At 43.0% G+C, this 18,618-nt stretch overlaps 1 protein-coding gene across 1 annotated transcript in view; it reads left to right on the top strand.

Annotated features, from left to right (window-relative positions):
• LOC141001914 (xylosyltransferase 1-like) overlaps positions 1-18,618 on the top strand; it is an 84,472-nt gene that overhangs the window by 46,278 nt on the left and 19,576 nt on the right. The window contains exons 3-7 of the mRNA XM_073473077.1: positions 5,054-5,226; positions 5,395-5,597; positions 11,160-11,240; positions 13,324-13,540; positions 13,946-14,122. Coding sequence (XP_073329178.1) covers positions 5,054-5,226; positions 5,395-5,597; positions 11,160-11,240; positions 13,324-13,540; positions 13,946-14,122 — 851 coding nt within the window. The remainder of the gene's footprint in view (positions 1-5,053; positions 5,227-5,394; positions 5,598-11,159; positions 11,241-13,323; positions 13,541-13,945; positions 14,123-18,618) is intronic.

Consider the following 18,618-nt stretch of genomic DNA (forward strand, 5'->3'; position numbering starts at 1 on the left):
AATTTTACACATTAAAGGGTGTTTATAGGTCTAGTATAAAGCCTTTTGTGGCTCCAGACGAAGCTGCATGCAATCTGATAAATTGCCTCCAGTGATGTCACTTGGTGGCAAAGTGGCATTGTGGGTAATGTAGGCGTCTGGTGTAAAGCAGTCACTGTTGGACTCACTATCGACAGTTTAAAACAAGTGATCAAAATTGATATGGCAGAACCAGAGATAGCATCTTTTTTATTCCACACATTCTTCTTCCTTTTCAAAACCTGGCACCTACATTACCCACAATGCAACATAGCCACTGAGTGACATCACTGGAGGCAATTTATCAGATTACAAGCAGCCTCCTCTGGAGCCACAAAAGGCTTTATACTGCTTTTTACACGTATGGAGCAATACTTTCATAAAGACCCGTTAACACCTTCACGTTTGTTTGTTTGTTCGTTGTTTTTATTAGCTGTGTTATATCAGAATGTCAAAAAAGACTATTTGGTGCAATATGACTAATTCATCTCACTGGACAAAGAAGGACACTAACACCAGGTCAGGTTGTGTTCATACTAAGGCCAAACACTGCATGTATGCACTCAGCGTGCTTTAAGATATATGAGCATGAATAAATCTTCCAAATGCAGCTTTTATGCAGAAGCAGTAAAAATAGATGAAGCGGAGGAGCCACTCTTCAGTGCTCATTACTGCAGTGCTCTTTAAACAATAGTTCATCTCAAATCACTTCAAAATAGATTAAAATCAGGAGATCAGGAAGCTAATGGAGATTTTTTGCTTGAGTTGATTATTTGAACAAGACTTGCTAAAGTACAAGACACAAAGAAAAAACCTCCTGGACATAGTGCTGACAGGTTGTCAGTGTCTTTCCTCCTCCTTTCCTTTTTTTAAATCACTTCCTCCTACTCTCTGCTGTACAGACCTGTTTTTTCTTCATCCCAAAAAAGAAAAATAATATCCGCAAAGCTAAGTACAAAGAGTGAAGTCTGACCAGTCAGGCCTTAGTGCATGGTACAATATGTCCGTTTTTTGTAATTGCGGTTCACGACAAAGGCAAAAAAAGTCTTTTTTTTGTAATTGGTGAAGGAAATTGTTGGAGAAAATGGGGATGCTGCTTGTATTCTCTCCAAATTGGTTTCCAGTTTTCATTTGTTTTGTCAAGCTGGCCACAGAACACAGGTTCCCCTTTCTTTTCTCAAACAGACGCTCAGAAACACACTCACACACACTCACACACACAGACTCTATTTCCCTAAGAATTTATGGACATCTGCAGTCTGATTGTGGCTTCTGTAAACATAATCTGTTGCGGCTGCCGCCATCGGTGAGCAGCATGCATCAGCAACCATGTTTTAGCGAACAGCACACACACACACACACACACACACACACACACACACGATTTTACACTCACAGGAGCAGACTGAATGCAGTGTGGACAGCAGGGGAGGAGGAGAAAGCTATTATACATGCTGCCTGTTTCTAGTCAGATACCTTCCTGGCCCTCGCTCACGTTATTGGAACTCGAGGAGGGCACTGTGACTTAGCAACTTTTGTGCATTCCCCTTTCCCAAGAGCAGGAGTATCGTTTGTCTGGGCCTGAGCTCCTGTCATCTCACACAGCAACTCGACATCCCACTCAAACTGACAGTTTGATCAAAGGAGACAAAGAAATTGAAAAGGGCTTTCCCCTGGTGGCTGGGCTGTAACAACACGACAGCTAAATTAAATCACTTTTCTTTCTTAGTCTCTGCCTGCCAATGTCTCTCTCTCTCTCTCTCTCTCTCTCTCTCTCTCTCTCTCTCTCTCTCTCTCTCTCTCTCTCTCTCTCTGTTCCCCATCCAAATTCAAGTCCTAACCTTGTTAGCAGAAAATTGTCCAATTTGATTTGATCGGTATTCTGTCCTTGAGGCCTTGGCTAGATTAGCAATTATGTTAGCTCTCGTATTAGCATCATTGAATGCAGGGCGACCATGTTCAGTCTCTTTGCCTCCCATATGCTAACTTGGCTAATCATGATATGACTGGGCTGCGTTGCTCCAGCAGCGGTAATAGCTGGCAGTCAGCGACCTTGTACCCGTGTAGCTTTACTCTAAAGGCCTTGTACTGAAAATGATTTGTGTGTATCATACTTGATATTTAATATATGTATGATTACAATGAATCAAATGATTTTGTGAAATGTGAACACAGTGACAAACTAAAAGATAATGAGCGCCAAACTCTGTAGCTCCTTTCAGCTCATTGTCTTGGTTTTCTGGTCCTTAACTCAAAGGTGCAACATGTAAGAATTTTAGGTTAAAGCATTTTAAAATTCCAAAAGTTATGAACGGAATGTGAAGAAAAACTTGACGTTAAATCAAAGACATCTATGTCCTAAGTTGAAAAGATACCTATTGAAGTAAGCATGCTCACAAGCTAGCCCTGAGCTTGAAAAATGCTTTCTGCCAGCAGACCCTGTGCTCCTGTGCTAGCAGTGTAAACACCAACACTCCCCTGGGTTAGGTAATAAACAAACTACATTTCGGTAGCATTACTTAATCATCACCACCACTAAGCGTCGTAATACACAATTACACACATTTTCTGTAAATTGATCAATCAGTTAGTATTAGCTACTTGTTAGCAACCACCGTTTTTAGTACACATTAGCGATGTATAACTCAATAGTATTTATTTTGAGTCAATAGCATTTACTTTTGAGACGAGAACCGGATTTCCGGGTTATAGGACGCATTACTACAGCGTTTATAGAGGTGGTAATATAAAAATGTTGTGCTCAGTGTTGTGTTTGCTCTGCCCCCAAGTGGCCCGAAAATCTGTTCTTACATGGGTAAAGAAAAGGAAATGAAATTTGTTATTGTATTCATGTAAATCAAATCCGTGGGTATGATTTATAAGCATGAAAATCTGGCTTTGTGGATGGTATGAAGGAGCAGACACCATCCCCGAGACATTTTCAAATGCAATTTGATACAAGCCCTTTGGGGTATAGCTCAGTTCTTGTTCTAACCTCTCGTATGAGCAGTTAAGAGGGAGGGTGGGTAAGAGCCCGAAGTTACACAAGATGATGAAGGAAGCGAGTTGGGTGATAGCAGATGAGGGAGAGGCGGTTTAAAAGATTGATGGCGATGGAAAGGATGATGAAGAGTGATGAGTTCAAGTGGAGGGCTTCTGTTTTTTGTTTTTTTTCCTGTCTGGAAGAGGCCTGCGGTGCTTTCAGGTGCAGATTCTGTTCAAAAAATACTACACACGAAGCTCTTTTGCAGATAAACACACATACTCAACTAAACTGACAGTACATTTTAAGTTCTTTCTCTCTCACACACACACATACACACACACACACACACAGCAGTGCTCATTAGTTCAGCTAGCTAGCGTAGCACACACTCTCAAAGTGCTTTGTGAAGTGACTGGCCAATTATCCGTGTGCAAAGCAAACCAGTGAACCTTCTTAGCTGGCCACCAATTACCGTTCAATCTGATACGGCCCACAGCAGATTTCCCCCCTGAGCTGTCACACACACACACGCACACACATGCAGAGAGAGAGAGGAGTGAGAAATAAGTATGAGTGACTGACAGGAGCCATGGCCAACTGGGGCCAATTGGAGCCAAGGGAGCGTGTGATTAACCCCCGCCTTGTGGTCAACCTTTAAACAAAGCCGTGTTGGACACCTGCCCTCAAATTTGAATGAATGAGATTAGTTGAACGGGAGGGACGAAGCCTTCTTAGCCGGCCCCTGTCAACTCATAAAGAGAAGACGTGTCGGACACTTGCCCCTAAATTTTGAGTAATTACAGGACCTAAGGGCCAGAAGGGGGAGAGGAGCCGGGAGGGGCATTTTTTTAGGAAACGTGACCTCAGGGGAACAAACAGTCCCCGCCTCGGTATTCCCTCAGCTTCCTCTTCTCCTTCGGCACAACAGGCTCTTGGGAACTGAAGTCCCAAATTATAGTCATTAATCTCCTTAAGGCACATTCTGTGAACAAACATGTCTCATAAGCTGCGTGTGCGCCTTTGCTGTAATAACTGAAGATTTAAAAACAAACAATGTCTGGGATGATGTTGGGGGGGATTCGATGGTGCAGAAGTGCTTCGAGGAAGGTTTTTTTTGAAGTGCAAGTGTTTGTTTGGGAGCGGTTAAGGGTGGCGCGAAACCACACAGTGGAGCAACGCTAGGCTACCGATGGCTCTCCAGAGATTGTTGGGATTGTTTAATTTGATAGTGGCTTTTTCAGGCCGCGGTCAGGGCGGTGTTTTCTCTGCATGCTTATTGTTGTCATTTGTGTGAAATCCAAGGCATCTTCTGGGAGCTTTGCCTGTGAGGAATGATGGCACACTGTCAAAGCGTGCTCCACCCTGAAAGCCCCAGAGGAATCGCTTATAGGATTCCTGTCTGAATGAGGATAGTAGTTACAGTGTGTGTAGCGGCTGGTTGAAATTGTCATAGTTCCAATTCAATCACGTAAGGGAATGGATGAGAGTCATGGCTTTGTGGTTGTCTTTTTTTTTTAATTCCCTGTGCAGGCCCGCTGCTTGTTACAGTCAGTGTTTTTCATGGTTTAATGGCTGTATTATAGTCCGACTGTACATCTTCAGGAGAGCATCTTAATGGCGAGACGTAAAACTCTGATCAGGCTGCATCACACTTAGAGATGATGTAAAATACCCACTGAGTGTTCACTTTCGACATCCCTGTTAATTATTATGAATATGCTAATCATACCACTCCAACTGCTGCTTACCGTGTTGCCTAGCAGCCTCGTTGTTTAGCTAATTCTCTTTATTGTTTAATAAAAGAATAACATTTAATTATCATTAATAACTGTATTCATTATGCTTTGACATTTGCTTTCTTGGTCCCTCGAAGATATTTATACGTGATCCCCATCATATAGTGACTAATTGTGCCGTTTGAGCAGCAGAACAGATGCAATTTGGTAATCAAAGCAGCAAACAACCCCTGATTATATTACTGATGAAGTATCCACGCAATGCAGCGTTAATACAAAATTTGCATCCAGAGCCGTCTTTTTTCCTTTACAGGTAAAGCCAATGTTAACGTCCAGTGGGACGAGGACTCTGCTGAGAGCTTTCCATCGAAACCGGTGAGAATAGCGTTCGTTCTGGTGGTGCATGGACGAGCCTCTCGCCAGTTTCAGCGCCTCTTCAAAGCCATCTACCACACCTCGCACTACTACTACATACACGTCGATCAGGTGAGCCACAAAAGCCGAACAAGCACTCAGTTTAAATCCATCGTCTTTTTTTAACAGAAGTTTGGTTAGGATTTTTAAAAAAGTATTTGTTTTTATTAATGCATTAACTTTTAAAAGTTCTTGATTTCAGGCACAGTTTTAATCAGAGTGCGATCTTTGCCTTTCCAGCGCTCTAACTACCTGCACAGGCAGGTGCAGTCCTTGGCTGTGCAGTATCCAAATGTGAGGGTGACACCCTGGCGAATGGCCACCATCTGGGGTGGTGCCAGTCTGCTGACCATGTATCTTCGCAGCATGGCTGACCTGCTGGCCATGAGAGACTGGAGCTGGGATTTCTTCATCAACCTCAGTGCTGCCGACTACCCCATCAGGTAACAAAGATGTCTGGTAACGAATTGTCCTGTAAGGAAATGAAGTGAGCTGTGGGGGGAAGCATCTCATATAGGTGACAAAAGCAGTCACCAGGGCACAAACATTACTGGACTGCTTTCAGCCAATAAAGAAGAAATTCAATACTCACTGGTCTGAGCTCCTGTGGTAAACTGTGAGCTTTAAATAAAGACTCACTCCAAACCAAACAGATCAATGCTTTCTTCAAACAGTATTTGTTAACACCTTCTCTTCCAAGTGCCTGCCTCCTTGCTTGCACTCCATTGAATGGGTTACATGGTGAACTGATTACAGTTTAATTGCCCAGGGTCAATACCTATTGACTTTCCAGACCCGCTGTGTACTGTACGGTCCGAAAGTCGTCTCTCAGCTCGAAACCATTGCTTTTAAAAAGCTGTAAAAGGTAATTAAAGCCACAAAGTCTGCGTGAGCTGGACATGAAGTCATAGAAATAGGCGATTGGAGGAGGAATTTTGTGACTTTTTTCCATGTCAGTTTATAGTTCTTCTGGGAGTTCAGGGTCTGCTGGGTTTTTGATGTAGCTCTGCAGCAGCCAATTAAAAGCCTCCTATTAAGGAGAGAGTTATCTCTCCTGCACAGCCAGATGTCCACCCGTTGAATTTAGACAAGCTGTAATGGCCAGTGGGTAACAGGAAGCTGGATCTGATGTCTCCACAGCTGGAGCAAAGATGCAGGGGCAAATGTGGACTCAGTTTTGCACCATATCGATGAATGCCGCTGACAGGCCGTCTGTGTGTCTGTGTTTCTGTGTTTCTGCACCAGTGTGTACACAATGTCTGAATTTATGTCATGCCGTCTGCATAGTTCAGTGTGTCTCAGCACCTGTCTCTCTACATGTGTGCTTTTTACCCTGTCTGTACGCCTGTCTGTTGTTAAAGGTATTTGCGAGTGCGCACAGTGGGACACTGTTTTCCTCCCGTCTTTTGCTCCCTCATTTACATGAGGGTGATGTCGTCGAGAAAAGGGCTGACAGTGGAGGTTTTAAGCCCCATCTGTTGGGAAACGAAACGATTGATGGAGCGAAAGATGGAGCCGAGAGGCAGGAGTGACGGGGAGAGGCGAGAGAGCGAGAATAAGCAGCTAGGTGTCGGGGAACAAGAGGAAACGGCACGCTGTGGATCCATGCAATATGGAAATATGGAAATTACACTTTTGTATCTTTGCTTAGCAAGTGCATTTGTAACCACAGCTTGGATTTGACCAGGACTGCTTGCTGCATATTTACTGAGATGAACTTGCAAATCCAGTTCTTTTTAAGTGGCAGACCTGCGTCCAAGCCCCTTTGAGAGGGAGCATCCGTGCTACCCGAAACTGAAACCCTTTCAGCTGTTTTGTCGCTGACAATCCTTTCTGATTTCTTTCGGCGTGGGGTCGAGATGACAGAGACATTCTGCCTCAGGAATAAACACCATTACATCATCATTATGGACTTACTTAAGCACACTGTAGCACAGAGAGACATGTTAATTTCAATCCATCCTATAGGTGATGAGATATTTTGGTCTCGACTTCCAATCCATAGGGTTGCAAAAATACTTGAATTGAGATTGATTTGCTTATATTTAGTGTATTTCACTTGATACGGTGCTGTAGTAAGTAATTTGATCTAAAAAAACCTTTCAACACTTATTACCACCTACTTATTTCTACACTGAACCGACTTATCTCAAGGTTTCTTGTCAGGTAAAATTCTCGTACGGCACTGGCAGATAATTTCCCTTGCTTTTAGTCTTTATCTTCTCACATCAAGTATTTATTGCCTGTGTTTGGATAGTGTTGAGTTTTGCAGGGATAAGGCGGAGGCCTCACTTTTGCGTGACTGCAAATACAACCACACGTTAAGCTGCCAGTACACTTCATCAGAACTGTTTGTCAGATCAGGTCAGGTAGCTTTGAAAACCCTCTGCCCCCGCACTGATACTTTCCATTATCAACAATGTGACAGTCACACCCACTTCACGCCATGATTGGCCAGCTGTGTGGAAGGTGAGAAAGGACTTGTGGTTTGAGCTTTGAGCTGAACTCTGTTTAGTTTTGTCTTTTTGAGTGCGGCTGTTTGGAACAGCTGTATTATCATCACTGGTGGACTGGACTGGTTCTGTGTGCCGGGGCCCTTTTTGTTCCTTCGCCCCTGCCCCTCAAACATCCTGAGTCTGCCACCGTTTTCAAGCATACCTCAAGCCTTATTCTTCCAACTTCTTTGTCAGTTAATTTCAAGCGGTAGCCCATTATTAATATTTATCGTACTACTTTTATTCAGTTTAAAATATATTGTGGCACCGTCCTGTCTTATTCAGCTTTAAGTTTCAGTATTTTTTGGCACAGATTTTTTCAGTGCCAGTTGTTTTTGCATTGTCGCCGTACTGCGCAGGTGCCGGCAGGACTGGGTGGGGACTCCCCTGTGCCGCGCTGCCCTGACTACTGCTGTTGTTATCAGTGGGACTGGAGACAAGCATTATTTCCCCTCTAATTCCCTGATAATGTCTGTCCTGCCGCATGGATGGCTCTCAAAAGCAAACCCAGAGCCCCTCACACCAGCAGAGGGGCTGTGTGTCCAGGGGGAGATATACTGTGTGTGTGTGTGTGTGTGTGTGTGTGTGTGTGTGTGTGTGTGTGTGTGTGTGTGTGTGTGTGTGTGTGTGTGTCCAGAGGGGCCAGAGGATGAGTTACACGCTTGCTTTGTCAGTGTACAACCCTCTTTCCCAGCTTTTATCTGCACAGTCTCCTTGCTCTTACCTCTCTTTTTTCCTCTTTAAAGCCCCTTTCATGGACTTTACAGCAGCTTTTAAGAAGTGGGAGCTTTGTGGGACGATGACTGGCTGCAGGCGTCATATCTTCTAATCTGTTTCACTTTGTCATCTCTGTCAGGAAAGTGTTCCATCTCATATATTAGCTTTGTTCCAGAAGTGATAGGTGTCATTTCCTCTTGTGGAACAAAAAGCCCTTTATAACCTGTTAGACCAGAGCCAATTCATTTGAAAATGTAATTCTGAAAAAAAAAAAAAAAAAAAAAAAAACTTGTTGAATAACTAGCAGGATTTGGGGATTAAGTTAGAGAACTTTCTGTAGGTCTTTCCAGGACAGAGATGATGAATTAACGATCCGTCTCTCACCTGTTTGAGTGTTGTTAGACTGTGGGTTCATAACCTGTCAGCTATTTGAATTCAGCTATTCCCCTCAGGAGTGGTATATTTAAAGTCCTTGTTATAAAAAGGCACATTATTAATTTAACAGCGAGACCGTGGAAGTGAAACAGTGGCACAATGATGAAGTTTAATTGGCTATGATATTGAAAAGGTGCACATTTTTTAGCTGTCGGGTGGGGTTGGAACTCACAGCAGTGTGCGTGTGTGTGTGTGTGTTACTGTAATGTGTGTGTGTGTGTGTGAATACCACTGTGAGACAGAGCAGCCACAGGGCTGACAGTAAGCAAACTAGACCCAGTGGACGGGGTGACCACTCAGGTGGCAAATCTGGAGCTTGACATGAATTCCCCTCGCTCTGTGTGTGTGTGTGTGTGTGTGTGTGTGTGTGTGTGTGTGTGTGTGCCGCGTCTGCGTGCCTGCGAGCATTTGTGTGTCTCTGAGCATGTATACTGCATTGTCAGTGTGCATACTAGCAGATACACAGCATCTATGCATGTGTGTGTGTGTGTGTGTGGGAAGTAGAGACAGAGAAGACTGCATGTGTCTGTACAGCACATCATCAGTTAGGCTTTATGGCTCAGGACCTCCTAAGATAAGCCCTCCAGGCTGTGAAATTGCTCCTTCAAGAGAAAATGACATTAATATGCGCTTGTCCCTCCCCCCACTGATCCTTGAGCTTTTTACCAGGGCCTCGCTGCTCTTTTAGAAAGGCAAGCCAAGCCATCGTGAAAGACTCCACCACAGATGAAATGTTAGAGCCATTGACTAGGCCATAGCCTGCAGAGCAAAGCTTTTAGCCTGTCTGGCCTGTATATGAGGAAGTAGACTGCTCTACAATGTAGGAGCAGCATGGAGTCATTCATCAGAATCATGGAGAGCATAATCTTTTGTATGAGCCTAAATAGTTTTAACAGCTTTAAGGAACTGAGGGACGGACACCGAGTTCAGCCGAGGTCTCTAATTGATCACGACGTGACTTAAAGCCTCTGAGGTTTAGTTTAGTCCCCCTCCACTCAGATATGTGTTTCTGCTTGTTGTTACTTCACTCAGATGTTTACCTCTCTCTGTGCAGAATGATTTGTGACATCCCAAGTGGTATCGAGCCAATCCTGGTCCAGTATGCAATGTACACACGTTTGGGTTTTTCAAGATTTAGACAGAGCAGATGGACAGTTGAGAGATTTTTAACTAGTAAATGAACTGTGGAAAAACCAGATTAGATACAAATCATTATTCCAAGCAGAGTTTTTTAATGTGTCTGAAGAGGATCTTTAAATATTAATGACTAAATAAGCAAGTTGTTCAAAAGTTTGGACAAATAAACTCAGGCTTAGTTACACTTTTCAAACACAAAAACAATCCGTGTCATCAGGGCTGTGTGGGTTTGGTTTGATAACGGCTGATTGACAGCATCCCCCACAACTGTCGTTATATTTTGAGTCAAATGTTCCTAATTCCTGATTCATGCACGGAAGTATGTGACATTTTCCATCCGAGCTCCGCCCACTGAGAAAAGCAAAGATAATGTACAAACACAAATTCGAACACTCTTACGTGCAATAAACCCAAATTGTTTAACCTTTGGAAGAGAAGTGTGTGTTCATGTAGCCCATGATAGTCTCATAGTGAGAAGCTAATTAAGAATATATATTTTCAAGTCTCGTTTGCTTTCTTAATTTTATGTATTTCCAAGGGAAATGTTTTAGTTTATGTGAGGTATATAAAAGTGTTGGAATGGAGCCGACTGCATGTGAAGCCGACTAACCTACAGTCAAAATCCCTGGTGGACTCTTGAACGCCCCTGTGGTAGATAAAACATGATGGATTGCCCTCTAGGGTGCCCTTCCAGCAGACAATACAATAAGTGCCCTCTCTTCATTATAAATATATCACCACTTTTATGCCCTCAAACATCCTGAGTCCACCACTGGTAAAAAACACATCTCTTGGTATGCATTTAAATGTAAGGCATTTTTGGTATACGTTTTGATCTGTGTTGAAATCACTCTGCAAGCTACACGCCCCGAGCTAACAGACTTGTGTGGGTGTCTATGATGAGCTTCAAATCTGATTTTATTGGATATGGATGGACACACCGAGTAACAGGAAGAGTAAAGATGATTTATTTCTATACGTACTGTATATATACCGTATATAGCATATAACAAAAAGAAAACTCAACTATAGTTGACTTGGAAAATGTGTTTTTTATTTCACCGTGTCTTTGAGGAACTTTCTCAGTAACAGGTTAACCAGGCTAATTTTCCTCCATAGCTCACGTCGTACAACAGCATGTGCTCTACTGCAGCTTCCACCTCCAGGTAGCTCTCACCATATGTTTCCCAGTGTAAAGCAAGTCATTTTCTTCCATTTCAGGACCAATAACCAGCTGGTGACCTTCCTGTCCAAATACAGAGACATGAACTTCATCAAGTCCCACGGCAGGGACAATGCCAGGTGAGATGCAAACTTTTCAAATTTCATTTTAATCTCCCCCGCAACACTCGGCCCTTCCTCTCTCTGGCTGCCTCTCACTGTTTGTCTCTCTTACTCACACGCAGCAGCACCTATGCGCACACACAGCGCGCTCCTGCCAGCACAGCCTGGTCACTGAATCATAATACAATTAGCTCCCATCTGTGGCTTCATTAATTAACCTTCTTGGTGGGGTGAGCTCGCGGGGTCGCTGCCAGAACGCCCTGCTCCGCTGCCGCCACCCTGCCGCCCTCTACTTTCTGCTTCATCACACTCCGGTGACGAACCAGTCATCACCCAACACTGTGGGCAAAAATACCCCTGAAACACATGAAAAAAGGAGGAAAACAGCGGCCAGCTTGCGTGCATGAGTCAGCGTGACTCAGCACTACCTTTTTATATTTGGAGTCACTGAGTTTTATTCAGTGCTGTTTGTTAAGAGTGAAGCTGTTTGGTTCCTGATTTGATTCTATATCAACCACAATAAACAGCTCAGTAATCCACCATTATACAGTGTATGCACATATGCTGATGGAGTAAACAAATTAAAGTGCTTGAAAAATGCATGAGTGCTTTTCTAAAATGTCATCTGCGTATGTATATGCGCGTGAGCCCGTGAGCCACAAGGTCAATACCTGCAACAGTGTTTGTCACGGTGGAGAGAACAGAGGGAACAGTCCGACCCGGCTGACCTGAATTTGACTCCTTCCATCTGACACTCGATACGTTCTCAGGAGTAACACCATCCATTATGTATGCAGGGTGTCACTCTTGTTGTGGCTGATAAAGTGTGTAGTGACAAGTGCGAACGACACATTTGTCAACTCATTTAAAGCCAAGGGCAGGAGACATACTGTACTTTAATGCAAGAGGAAGTCGTGTTTGGATATACATTAAAGGTGCATGAGAATTTAAAGGTGCAATATGTAAGAATTGGCCATCCCCCAGAGTCAAAGCTTACTGCTGCTAACTTGTAGCTGCTCTTAGCTAGAGTTAGCTCAGTTAGCAGTGCAGTTAGCGGTCCGGACTAGGAGCTTGGGGACCAGGGAAGTGTTAATGTTAACACCATGGGCACAGGAGCTTTGGACCAGGACATGGCTAGCTGGTTAGCATGCTAACTTCAGTAGATATCTCTGCAACACAATACATAGACATCAATGTCACAGCTGCTATTTAGTCACATTCTGTTAAAAATGTTCTAACTAAAAAAATATTTCCACTTTATGTTGAAAACATTCAAAAATTAACTAAAAGTATAAACAGCGTATGGAGAAATAACAGTTTTGACGTTATGACAACTTTGTATTGTTGCAGATATATCTACTGAAGTTAGCATGCTAACCAGCTAGCCCCAGCGCGTCCTGGTCCAAAGCTCTTGCGAAACGCCAGCACTCCCCTGGTAGTCCGGCGGCCTGCATAGCTAACTGAGCTAGCAAGCGAACGGTAGCTAAAGTCATGGATGAAGGGGTCCAAGTCCCCAGTCTGGACTGCTAGTTACACTGCTTACTAGCTAATAGTAGCTACAGTTAGCAGGAGGTAGCGGTTAGTGCTGTGTTATGTTCCCCCCTTTTTGTGGTATGAATTCGACACAGGGCCGATTCTTTCATATTGCACCTTTGATATAATTATCGTTAACAATGATTCATCTGTAACCTCTTTTGTCTGCTGCTGTTACTACTAAGCTGATCATTTTTGCTTTTCTACAAGTATTCACCCAAAAAATACCCAGATTTATTTTAAGAAGGAGCAGATTCACATTTTCACCCTGATTTTATGACTCTCGATAGTTGTTTCCCAAAGAAAGAGGACAGTGTTCACTGAAGTCTGAAGTCATAAAGGGCCTCTTGAGTGAAGAGAAACATTGGGAGAAAATATAAATGCGCTGATTATACACAACTGTTCCTCTAAATATAAAACGAGAACTTTTATTATGTAAATGCCGATTTCAAAGTCTGATTCTCACCTGGGTTTGTTCTTCCAAAAAATAATAAGCCCTCACTGTTTTGTATATTTGAATATATTCAGTAGTCAGTGCTGTTACCATGTTTTTGTGTGTGTTCGCCAGGTTTATCCGTAAGCAGGGTTTGGATCGTCTCTTCTTCGAGTGCGACACCCACATGTGGAGGCTGGGCGACCGTAAAATCCCAGAGGGCATCTCGGTGGACGGCGGGTCCGACTGGTTCCTTCTCAACCGCATGTTCATCGAGTATGTCATCAACTCCAAGGATGACTTGGTCACCAACATGAAGCGCTTCTACGCCTACACTCTGCTGCCTGCCGAGGTAACACACAAAACACTCACACACGCACACATAGATACACCACTTTCACACGTTCAAGTGTTTCTTAACCTTTGACTGACATGTAAGTACTGTTTGTGTTTACTCTGCATCACTTATAGAAACCGTATACACACTTGTCTTTCATGGCTGTGAAGGCGAGATGTAAAGGCTGACTTTCCAACCGTACACAAGGATTGGATGAGAACTGAATGATCTCTGTGGGGAAATTGGATTTTTATCACGAGCTACTCTGAATCCCTATTCTCTGCTGCTACTCTATTTCCTCTCTGTGAATTGAATGTTGTAAAAAATAAAAGGTATACAATTTTCTAATTTTGTCTCTGCCTCCCCCCTCTGCCTCTGCCTCCCTATCCCATTTCTGTCTCTGTTTCTGTTCCTCAATAGTCGTTCTTCCACACGGTGCTGGAGAACAGTGGCCACTGTGAGAGCATGGTGGATAACAACCTGCGCATCACCAACTGGAACCGTAAACTGGGCTGCAAGTGCCAGTACAAGCACATCGTTGACTGGTGTGGATGCTCCCCGAACGACTTCAAGCCCGCAGACTTCCACCGCTTCCAGGTAATAATAACACACAACACGAGTGTGGAGAAAATGCATCAATCAGTTGGTCAAGAGCAGAACTAGTGGCATTAGTTGGTCAGGGCCCACATCACGCTTCTCTAACACTGACTGCACGCAAGCGTCCAACGTGCGATCAAGTCGGACGCTCGCTGTCGGAAAGATGACTTGAGTCATGTAAGATGGCCTATCTTCCTATATTTAGTTCTTTTTTAACAGAAAGCACACGTTTTATACTGTGATCTTTATCTGTTTCCCTTCTGAAAATGAAATTCAATACAGCCAAAATGTGTATGTATTAAACCTTTATTTAAGCATGTAGAGATGTTTTTCTTCCCAGAAACTTTAAGCTAACTGGTGGTCTCCCTCCAGCCAGCTGGCACCTTAGGAGACAGGATTCTATAGATTTCTCATCATTTCCGTCCATTTAATTCCTCGCCTATGTCATGCTTTCAGTGTGAGAGGCAGGAATGAAAACAGAAACAGGGCAGCAGGCTCAAAACGCCTTGCCGGGTCGTACACTGGTGCGTCCTGCGGCCGGTTAGGACATTTAAATAGGAAACAATGAAATCAGCTGATTGTGTCGCTGATGCTTGCTCACGCCACATGTAGTTAATACACCATTTGAGTTCTTAAGCTCTTAAATTGAAAATGACTGTATATAAAGAGCTTCTCGGGGACGGTGGAACATTTTAGCAGCTACAATCCCAGCAAAGTACAGTATGTGTAGAATAATATGATACCAGCAACTGTAACAGTGTAGACCAGAATATTATATACTGTAATGTGATTAAGTAATGATACTCAGTGTTTTATAGTTCAATATAGTATAGGACATAAAAAATAATATAAGGTGAAATGTAGTTGTATGCTATAAGATAATATATAGCCTAGTATAGTGGAGCAATATAAAATTGCTCCTTGGTTGTATAATAACTGATAAAGTTTTGGTTCAGGTTGAATATTTCAGGTTGACAGAAATAGCTGCAGGAAGCCCTCCACCCCAGGATGACTGAACTGCAATTTCAGAAGACACTGAATGAAGAAACTGGCTCTCCTCCCAGTACTATAATATGAACATTGTGTATAATGCTGCAAGAATGGACTCTATACATGTGCCTATAAGATGTAACCCCCCCATTACGTATGTCATTGATAGACACTCTTCCCATACAAGTATTGAGCTGCCCACAATGCACCCTCTTCTAGCATGAATACGTCAATAGAAATGAAGTTAAAGGCAAAAGGAAGAATTCTCCAAAGAGGCAGCTGAAGAGTAAATTCTTAGTAAAAAAATAAGTTAAGAAAAATAAGCTTCTATTCATTTATTGACAGACTTACAGTGAAATGTAGGAGGAACCTTTAACAGCAGCTCTCAAGTGATCACTTGATCGATCAAATTTATGTCCACAGCAGGACGGACACATACATTTACCCTCCATCTTCTATATTATATTTCAGTCATATAAGTAGGGATGAAACTGCAGGAAATTCAAGACTTGACTTGGAAAATGTGCTGCAAGTAAATGAGATATGACAGAAAAACAACATACAATAAGGCGAATCTAGTACGGCAGGCAAATGCTGACAAAAATAGAGATTTTAAACAAACTCGATATCTACTTTCTACCAGTTCTTACGACTGCAAAACTAATAGTGTAATATCCAAGGATTTAAAGGGTTACATACACAAACAATATAATAGTGCCAGAACACTGTTTGAAGCTAGAAAGATGGCAGGGTCCGCCACATATAAACAAAGTAAAACAGTATGAAATTGTGTTGTCCTTTAAGGTCAGTTTGTTTATTTAGTTTATTCAGTCATGAAAACAAAGAGAGTTTGATTATTTAGTTTGTTAAGACATAAAATAATGTGTCTTATCATTATTATTATTATCATTTGCCTCTTCTGATTAAAATATCTTCCCAAAATCTACATAGTACTCCTTTAATTAGTAAACGTAAATAGTATGGATGGAAATAAAAGATACATTTATGAGCATTTTTTAAGTCAAAGTTATTTTGACTTAAAAACTAAACTTTTAAAGTCCAAAATGTCACTTTCAGCAGTTTGCCAGAAACGGGCCCTGCACCATCAGAAACATCAGACAAACCTTCAGACATACACAAATTGAAATGAAATGAATACATCACTTTCAGTGGATGTTGGCAGCGCACACATCCCGGTATGTCGTGGGAAATCTGCAGCAGTCAATCTCCAAATTCTCCGCCCTCAAGGTCTGTCCCCTCAGCCTCCAGCATCCAGCCTGTTCCCACAGCTTTCACAATCAATATGTGCAAAATTATGTCTCGATTAGTACGACCCTGAAAGGGGAGAAAAATTAATAGCAATTAGATCCTCTTCGCCTTGAGTACGAGGGAGAGAAGAGGTTTAGTTAGCTTTTCAAAATGAAAGTGAGTGAGCGGCGGTGACTGCAGGACCCCAGAGAAAGTCGGTATCGCAGTTTGACTTTTAATGTGCTCCTAAAAAGTCAAAGCTGTGGTACAAAGTGAAAACGTTCTGCCACAGTTAAATATCACTTCAAGTCATATCCTTTGAGTGCTGTGACTCACTTCGTCTCTCCTGTCCTTCACATACCAGTCGAAGCTGCCGCGCTGACCTCACTTCTCCCTCCGCCAGGCCCGTCTGCCGTCTGTCTCGCCTCAGTCTCTGGCAGCTCAGTGCCAACACATTACCACAGGTCCTTGGCACTGCCGCTGGGTCTGGTTGGCACCCCGGTATCAGTAAAGTCCAACCATGGGAACAAAGCAGCCTTTCCAAAAGCAAAGCCAGGCCCTGCTCTTAATAGGACTTAATATCCCATTGAGCTCACAATCTGAGTTTCCCTTTGAACCGGAGTGTTGGGGAAGATAGGGCCAGGCGAAGTAGGCTTTAATTTGGTTTGCAGATGAGACGAATAATTCAAGGTACAACTGTCGAGTTTCCCACATTGTGAATATGAAGTGCACTCACCAGGGGAGGAGGGCGTTCTGCAGAGGGAGAGTGGCGATGTGCTTTTTTTCTTAGTGCATCATTGTTTAGTAATGTGTTTCAGAATGAGGTGCATTTGGGAAGTGTGTTGGAAAGACAGGCTGTCCCGGGCTGGCACTTTTAGGTATGTCAAAGCCCCTCCTTAGTGTTTCATTTGATATCTGTAGCCGATCTGGCGTCGTGTGAAGCCAGGCCGACATTTTTTCATGCCTGAGCAGTCGGAAGAAGAAGCCGCGCCACAGCTTGATTAGCTCTCTGTTCTTTCTTAGCAGGTAGCACCGAGGTGTTCGCTGCCGAGTAACTATCGGTAAATAGTTTTGCGTCTGGGACTGAAAAGGCATCTTTGTGCGTAAGCCAGGCCATGGGGGCGGCAGATTTCATGATGCACCTTCAACCACACAAGAAACAGTGCGGCAGGGACAGAGAGGGTGAGAAAGGCATGGGTGGAGTGGAGGAGGGCAGACAGAGCGAGAGATAGAAGTGTTGGGAAAAGAGATGATGCATGGATGGCAAAATACAGAAAGGGGAAAAGGACGATACCTTATGTCAAGAGGGATCATTTTGTGCCTCTGGGTTAGGGTTTGGGTCGGACATGTGGGGCATCTACTTGTCTTTCGAGCACCTTAAGCCACAACCTTTGTCTATAATTCCTGCATTGAAACTGTCTCACACAGAAGCTCTGGGTGACTTGCAGCTCCAGCAATGGACCCAAAACCTTTTTATCAATAGTTTGTGATGTGAAAAACTTTTCTAAAGCCTGTCTCGATGGGTGATTTATCTTCTCCTCAATTTTTCCTTAACCTGTGACACCCTGCCCTGCATCTGAGATATCACACAGCCATACATACTATGCTCATTTTCAGGTTAATAATTCTATTTTTGGTTACTACTGGAACAGCTTTACTGGCTTTAATTCTCAAAAAACACATCAGTTTTCTCATACTGTATTCCCCCTCTGTCTGAAACACTCTGTTTTAGCTCCTGTCTCTTTAAGGTCCTCCAGTCCCTAATTGGTCAGCTTAAAGGCGGGACTATTGACGAGGCATTTTCAAGACCTTTTACCCGCAAAAGAACTATGTATGTAAATAAAAGAAAATGTACTGCATTGTAGTATAGCGTGTTTTTTCTCATCGTGGCTGCAGGGGCAACACAGGGTATTTAAGATGGATAGCTGCCTCGTTAATCCAAATATTACAGTCAGTGCATTGTTTTGACAAACTGGAATGAGAGATCATTGGTCCACTGTGAGCAGCGGTTCCAAATGTTTTGGCCTGTTTATTTGCTAGCTTTCGTCACCGGTTGCATATGTCTACCAGTCGGACAAGATGTATTTTTTTCCTTGTTTTATTCAAATGAGTTTTAGAGTCTTGTGGAGGAAAAACATGACTTTTTGTGCCAGCAATGTTCTTTTTTCCTCTTGTCTTGAAGGGGAACAGCACCAATCTTACACATCAAAGTCTGTTTGCAGGTCTTGGAGGATACTATGTAAATCTAAATATGTAAA

This window comes from Pagrus major, chromosome 1 (genome assembly GCF_040436345.1).
Source record: "Pagrus major chromosome 1, Pma_NU_1.0".
NCBI lineage: Eukaryota > Metazoa > Chordata > Actinopteri > Spariformes > Sparidae > Pagrus > Pagrus major.